The sequence below is a fragment of the Physeter macrocephalus genome, chromosome 10 (genome assembly GCF_002837175.3).
Source record: "Physeter macrocephalus isolate SW-GA chromosome 10, ASM283717v5, whole genome shotgun sequence".
Classification (NCBI taxonomy): domain Eukaryota; kingdom Metazoa; phylum Chordata; class Mammalia; order Artiodactyla; family Physeteridae; genus Physeter; species Physeter macrocephalus.
Window position 1 is genome coordinate 58147239 of NC_041223.1, and position 8361 is coordinate 58155599.

The 8361-nt window shown below is 31.1% G+C and overlaps 1 protein-coding gene across 6 annotated transcripts in view; it reads right to left on the reverse strand.

Annotated features, from left to right (window-relative positions):
• GRIK2 (glutamate ionotropic receptor kainate type subunit 2) overlaps window positions 1-8361 on the reverse strand; it is a 677382-nt gene that overhangs the window by 141938 nt on the left and 527083 nt on the right. For all 6 annotated transcript variants that reach the window (XM_028494615.1, XM_028494616.2, XM_055087599.1 and 3 more), the window contains one exon: window positions 3751-3974. In XM_028494615.1, the coding sequence (XP_028350416.1) occupies window positions 3751-3974 (224 nt within the window). The remainder of the gene's footprint in view (window positions 1-3750; window positions 3975-8361) is intronic.

Sequence of the window (8361 nt, forward strand, 5' to 3'; positions counted from 1 at the left end):
TTAATTTTAAAAACATATAATCTATTAATAATTATCACTTACAAATTTATCCTAAATTTAATATTGTTGATACTATGATACAGCAGATATTCAATAAGCCTCAAATCTAGTATTCTAATGATAACTAACAATCTGCCTAATGTCTTATTTCCTTTATAGTTGTATATTTCTCTTCAGTGAAATATATGTTACAAGTCATTTTTAGATAAATATATTTAAAATACATGTAATTCATTAAAAAATATTGGATAACTATAAAACATTTTCATGACTTTCATTCAAGGCCAATACATATTTACTGTCAGATAAACACATTGGTTGTGAGTTTATTAATGAAAAAATGTATCAAGCCATGTTTGTTCTTGGATTTAAGCATCTGGTACAATTCTCAGAACATTATAGGTAATCAGTAGATACGTGCTGAATAAATTAATGAATAGATGAGGGATATAAATTAATGTATAATACTTCATGTAATCCTAATTATCCAGTGTTCAAGAAATATTTGACTAATTGAGTGAATGATTGATGGAATAATTAAAGTGGAAACAGAAAACAAATTGAAGGTGTGGCTTGGTAGCTAAAAAGACATAGAAGATTAATTGGGACAATATTAGCTGGTGACTGAAACAAAAGTAAAGTAATGTTAATTAAAAATTTTAACGATATTTAAATCATTTCCTATATTTTAATTTTGAGATAAAATTTATTTTAATTCTAAGTAGATATTACATAACTTCTTAGAATTCAATATAGCATAATATCTGATAATAAATATACATTTTGTTGTTGAAGTGGTATTATTTTAGAACTTTGTTTTCTGAATTTCAGTGAAAATAAGACAGATATCTGAGAATTTTAAAATGTAATTTGTCTTTCTTTTTTTTGTAATCATTAGGACAAAGAATATACATAAAGGAAATGCCATACTTATTCTGACATCAATAATGACGTTAATATGTTCATCCGTGATCTCTGTATGCCATAAGACATAATCTTTTTTCACAGATAAAATAAAAATGCTACATTTATTTTGAATTGACAACAAATAATCATGATGTCATTTTGGTTAGAAAGGTAATTAAGTTCTACAATTGAAATTTAGACATTTTCCTGTCATTCGCACATCATGAACTTCTTTCACGGTAGCAAGAGTTCAATACCAGGTCAGAGTGGATTTTACTTATACAAAATCATTTGGTTTTGGAGGTTCAGTTTAGAATTTAAATGGACTCTACTCAAGAAACTTTCTTTTAATCTGAGTTTTAGTGTGTTTTTTAATTTGACAATATTTATACAAGATTATAATAATGTCGAGAATTGAAGAAAATATTCTGAGGTAATCTGTAAAGAATTGATTTTTATATTACATATTACTTTACCAAGAATATGTAATATTATTTATTACTTAATATAGGATACCCTATATTATTTATTATTTAATAGAATATTTGTTAATATACACATAAATGAAGATATTAAACTTCATTTCACATCGTTGAATAAGATGCTGAAAGAGAATCATTTTCAAATCCACTCAATTAATCACTGACAAAATTCAAGAGTAATATTCTAAAATTCAAAGACCCTAAAAAATGGCACACCAGTTAATGTTATGTTCTCAGATAGAAAGACATGGATGAATTTCTTTCATGTAAAATTAATACAGGTTATCATAATTCTACAGATATTATATTATTTGATATAAAGTGAGAGTTTTAGAAATTTTTAGAAGTTAGATAAATGCATATCCATACCACATGTTTCTATTTGCTAATATTCTTTTAACCTGGAAAAAAATTCAGATGTTTCAGTATCTGCTTTTGAATCTAATTTTAGAAGATTTGGGCTCAGAAAATTAGAAATATCTAAAATTTCTAATTTGAATTTGAGGTAACACAATAGTCTCTGCTTAGGATCCCCTGGAAACTATTAGAACTTAATTAGCTTGATTGATGGCCACACAATTGCCTCACAACTGTCTCAGGACATGTTCCTCTAGGCTTTATTTATATCCTTCCTAAGAACTTTAGTTAATTTGATTAAGAGGGAACAGGTGTACCTGCAGACATCAAAAAATTGAACATTAGAATATTTATTTATTTATTTTTGTTCTGTGGGCAGGCTGTAGAGTTCTCTAGTCATTGAATTATTTAAGCTGTAATCTGTGAACTCACTTCTCTGCACACATATCATTCAGGAAGGCTTGTGTTGGTCACTATAAAAAAAGATGCAATTGGTCCAAAGATGCTCAAAAATGAGAAGGCTGTTATATTTGTACAAGCTATGGAAAAAACTGGAGCTAAAAGTTTATGAACTTTTTACTCCAAATTCTCAATTAGGGGGAAAAACTCTAAACTTCAAATAAAAATGTTAACTCAATCTACCATATTGCTACAAATGTTATATGCATATATGGTTCCAATACAAATTTTCAGTCAAATACAATTGATAATTTTCTGAAGGACTCATGTGTTAATATTGAACCTATTAGGTGGAAGATTATAAATCTGTATAACATTTATGTATAAATGTATCAGAAATATCTATGTGTATAACTATAAAATGTAAACATATAAAAATATATCAAAAATATTATACTACTTCTAAAATTGATTTTATTTATTTTTTAATTGAATAAACTAAGCGTTTTTCACTGATTGGAAAAAAATATGACTTCATTAAAAAAAAGTTCAAGGAAAGACAAATATCCTTAGTGACAATTGATCAGAAGAACCCACATAAATTAATTGAAAAACTAACCCACATATTTAATACTTAATTTTGAATTTAAGGCAAAAATATTTATACATTACAAGTATTATTATCAACATGAAAAAATTATATGTAGCATTCTAATTCATCTTGGATTTAGAGTTTTCTGATATCTGATAAAATATAAAAATTCAAAGACTATAATGAGTATGTGACTTCCAAAGTCATTCAAGTAACAGTAGAGCTCTGAGCCCAGGGATAGTTTTAATCTCCTTAATTAAGGCAAAAATAAGCTAAAGCATATCAAAATAATCTATCTGTTGAAAATTTGGTAGTGAGGTAAGCATAAATGAAAAATGATTACAAATTTCCACTTCCAGAGTAACAATAAAGTAGCAAAAGCAACATATATTGAGCTATATCATAGATTTTAAAAGCCATTATAAAAATATATTTTTTCACTTAGGCATTTGAGTTTCTGATGCTATGATTGAAATATACCCTACAAGTCAACAAAAATAAGGCAATTTTTTGTGGTGATATATTCTGTGAACAAAAAATGACAAATTTTATGTAGAAAATCATGGTAGTCTTTTTATACTTAAAATGCTTATTTTTAACTAGCCTTTGTTTTTAAAAGCCTCCTTTTAAATGTTACCACTTTGGTTTTTCTTATAACTGTTTTATTAATTCAAATAAGTAAAACATAATGTTTTGTTACCTGGTTCAAGATAAATTTTCAAAATGAGGAAATAGTTTTTATATCACTGTGAATTGAACTGTTTCTAGCTTCTTATTCAGAAGAGTAAACTCTACCACATTTATAGCTTACTGACACATCCAGCATGCTTTCTGCCCAAAAAGGCATCAGAGTACATTTTAATAAGTTATATGACTCTCAAAAGTTCATTATTCTCCAGCACCCCATGGGAAATAAAGAAAAAGAAAAGTAACATCGATTGTGACTTTTGACAATTATTAGTTAGAAAAAGGAGGTAACAATTGCCAAAAAAATCACAAAAGTGAGCATGTTACCTGGCTATGACAAAGAGCACACAACTGACACCCAAGTAAGCCAGCAGAATATACATCCAGATATCAGGGGAGAGAGGATTCAGGAAGGAGAAGACGCCTGGGTTTGTACCATTGGGCTTGCGGTACAAAATACTTATTCCAAGTGTCATAAAGGGCTTGGAAAAGTCGATGACCTTCTCTCGAACGTAGGTAATAGCCAGTGGAGCAACTGCAAGGTCAGCTTTCTGTAGAAACACAAAAAAGGAAAAAAAAGTGTTTTGTCACAACAAAGTAGTAACCATATTAAACAAAACAAAGACTTTACACTCAAGAATTTTCTCAGCAACAGTCATGTTAACACTTAAAGCATTCTTAACTCTGAAGTGAAGCATCTGATTTACTCTGCTACTCATTTCTATGAGTTTCTAGATTAACAAATCAGCAGTTATTGCACATAGATATAGAAAGAAAAACTGTATAGGATGAAAAACACTGAAGAAACCATTGTACATTTAGTACCTGTATTATTATGCTACTAAACTTGCTCATAATACTTTTAATTTAAACTTTAAAAACAATATCAATTATGATTTTATAAATACTTTGGTCAAATTGTAAATAATAATAACTACCTCAAATTATTTAGCTGATAATCGAGAAACATTTATTTTTCTGGTTTTAAAACTACAGAGCACAGTTAAAATGTTTTATTCTTTAAATAGTTAACATTGTGAAAATCCTCTTTTAATGTGATTTTGTTTACTGCCCCTGAATTTTGTTACTATCTCTCTAATTTGTTTTATAGTATTTAAAGAAAATCCTTGCAGCCTTGCCTAAATCGCATTAGGAAATTAGTTTTTCAATTGTCACAAAGTTGCTAATTTTCCAGGTAGCTTAAATATGTTAAATTACTAATGCTTTTCACTCGCCACGTTTTAACCATCTGTCAGGGATGAACTTAAGCTCTAACATATTGAAATAAATAATTACAATATTTTGAAGTAACAAAGGCATCTATTCCAACCTATGATAGGAATCTGTATTTCTGTATTTCTTTTATTTTTATAAACATATGGAGCTTTCAGAGAATATACGGAAATGCTCATCTTAAAGAACTACAGAAAGATGTACAACAGAATGAAATTGGTCCTTGGGCTTCCCTGGTGGCACAGTGGTTAAGAATCCACTTGCCGATGCAGTGGATATGGGTTCGAGCCCTGGTCCAGGAAGATGCCACATGCTGTGGAGCAACTAAGCCCGTGCGCCACAACTACTGAGCCCACGTGCCACAACTACTGAAGCCTGCGTGCCTAGAGCCCGTGCTCTGCAACAAGAGAAGCCACCGCAATGAGAAGCCCATGCACCGCAACAAAGAGTAGCCCCCACTCACCGCAACTAGAGAAAGCCCCTGCACAGCAACGAAGACCCAACGCAGCCAAAAATAAATAAATAAAATAAATAAATTTATTTTTTTTAAAAAAGAATGAAATTGGTCCTCTACTGTTTCCTTGTCTCAGGGATTGTTGGAGGACTTAAGGAAGAACCTTCTCTGAGAGGCTAAGTTTGTTGACAATATTATTCTGAGTACGCATTTGTGTGTATTTGTATGTTGCGGGTGGTTGGTGGTGGCAGATGCTTGGATAGAATATCTCTGAGAGTAGCAATGGACAGAGAAAGATATTTCCTAACAACTAGCAAGGAAAAACAAATCTTCAGCGTCCTGGCAAGAGTACAATCATATTTCATGTTCATAAGTCAAGGAATGTCAATTTAACAATAATATTTGTTCATGCTATTTGAGCATATGCTATGCAACAGGCATTGTGCTAAGAAGGTTACTTGAATTGTTACATTTAATTCTTACACAATACTACTGTTATTCCCATTTTTAGATAAGGAAACTGAAACCACAGAAGTTAAAAACTTGTTCATTGTCATAGAACTAATTGAGCATTGGAACCAAGGACATAAACCTAAGCTTTTGGAATCTATACCTAGAACTAAACATGTCATGCATCTCAGAAACCAGAAATGGAATCATGGAGACATCATTCATTCATTCATACATTCATGTAGAATGAATGTAGGAAAGGGAAATATATAGAAGCAAAGGCAGGAATTGGTAGATTATAGTCTCAGAATTTAGATGGTCAGGTGCAGAGTTCATGCAAATAGAGCATCTTCAACAAAGGGGAGATGGTTTGAAAAAGTAAACAAGTTTGTTAGGGAAGGAAAGTGATAATATAAGAAACAAGGATTCCAGGTTAAAAAAAAAAAAGGAAAAAATAGAGTGGTGGTTTGCTCCTGTTTTGGTGGTTGAATTCAGCATAGTTTATCATGTGCCACTTAACTTTGTAACCCACCCTCCTCCTAGGCACATGGAAAGCAAAATTTCACCACATATAAAACGTGTCAGTGAGTATGCTTTAAACTGGTAAAGTACTTTTAGATTCATAATATATATCAGCAAAAGTGAGGAAACAATTCAAGTAACATATTAAAACAAAACTACTATATTATTCCGAAAATGTTGTTCTACAGGCATATATTAATAGGATTGACTAGACATACATCAAATTTCAAAATTTACTTAGCATTGCCTAAAAAAGTTATATTCTAATTATTAAAGGGAAAAAAATATATATAGTATGCTTTCAATTATAAAAGAAATTAGTCATTTGAAACAAAAGATATAAACCCACACTTTTAACCATTTAATTGAAAAAATGTACAGACTGGTGCATGTGTATAAAGGAATAATATTAAGCAACATAAAGAACTGAGCTATCAAGCCATAAAAAAGACATAGAATAACCCTAAATGCAAATTGCTAAGTGAACGACGTATATAAAAAGACTACATACTATGTAATTTCATACATATGGCATTCTGGAAAAGGCAAAACTATAAAGACAGCAAAAAGATCAGTGGTTTCCCAGTGTTCAGGGGAGGGGGAAAGTGATGAATGGGTAGAGCACAGAACATTTTTAAGGCAGTGAAGCTATCTTGCATGACACTGTAATGATGGATACATGACACTATGCATTTATCAAAATCCATAAAACTGGAAAACACAAAGAATGAACCCTAATGAAAACTATGGACTTTAGCTAATTATAATGTATCAATAAATGTTCATCAATTGTAACAAATGTACTACACTAATGGAATCTGTTAATAATAAGAGAAATTGTAGGGAAAGGGGGTAGAATAGAAGAAGATATATGGAAACTCTGTTTTCTCCACAATGTTATTATAAACCTAAAACTGCTCTTAAAAACCTATTAATCATTTTTAAATAAGAGCAGGTTGTTTTAACCACATCCTCATTAGTAGAATTCAATGTGTTATATGTTGGTTGATTAATTAATTAGAACTAGGTTGTTAACTATTAACAGTAAAACACACAAAATTTATCAAATATCAATTGTCAAAAATAAGCAGTATCTAATTGCACAGCAAGTACATTTTTTAAATCCATTTACAAAATGAGATATCAGGATTATCTCGCAGCAATAAAGATGAGCACTTGTTTATACATTATAGCATTATCTGTGAATAAGATCTATCTTCATTACAAATCCATTAATAATATAATTATTTTGGAATCTAATCAAGATGTTATTATATTAAAGAGGTTTATAGTGAGAGATGTGGTATTTTCCCATGCAAATATGTTATTAAAGACAGAGCATTTGGAGAAAAGACCTTGATGGCAAAAAGGAATAATCCCAGAACTTTTAAATCTATTCTTTGAAAATAGATTTAGTCACTGATCTTTTATTTTAAAGAATAAAGTATTCCTGCATTAGAAAGAGTCAGTAGTCAAAACTGATTTAAAAAAGAAACGATTTCATCAAAAGAAAAATAAGTAAATTGTTATGTGTCACATGAATAGTATTGATACAAAGAAAAGGGAGAGCTCACTTCTACCATCAGACTGGGTCAGAGAAGACCATTCCAAACAATTATACTTGCATTACATCTTGAAGAAAGAGTCTGAGATGACAGAAGTCTGAATTGGGAGGGTGATAGTAGCAGGAAAAAAAGAATATCTTAGCAGTAGCTAGCATCAAATGGGTCTACTGTGGGCCAAGACTGTGTTGTATTCTTTGCCTATAATACTTCCATTAATTCTCACAACAGCTCAAATTTGTACTGTGATTTCCTTTTTTACAGATGAAAAAACCAGAATCATGAGAGTTTAAGGAAAGTACGATCCCAAAGATGACTTAACCATATTCGTTTCCCACCATTTTTCTGTACAATCATTCAAATGCATCATATTCCCCCGCCCCCAAATGATCTCCCCTTTTCTCCACTATAAGACACATCTGTAAGACACATCTTATAAATCTATAAGACGCATCTCTGATTCTTTTTCTCCAATGTAGCCTTCCCTGAACATTCTGTACACATTAATTTCTCCTAAGTAAATTTTTTATGCACTTATAAACTTAATCATATAATTTAACATGTAACAGGGCTTCCCTGGTGGCCCAGTGGTTGAGAGTCCGCCTGCCGATGCAGGGGACACGTGTTCGAGCCCCGGTCCGGGAAGATCCCACATGCCATGGAGCGGCTGGGCCCGTGAGCCATGGCCGCTGAGCCTGCACGTCTGGAGCCTGTGCT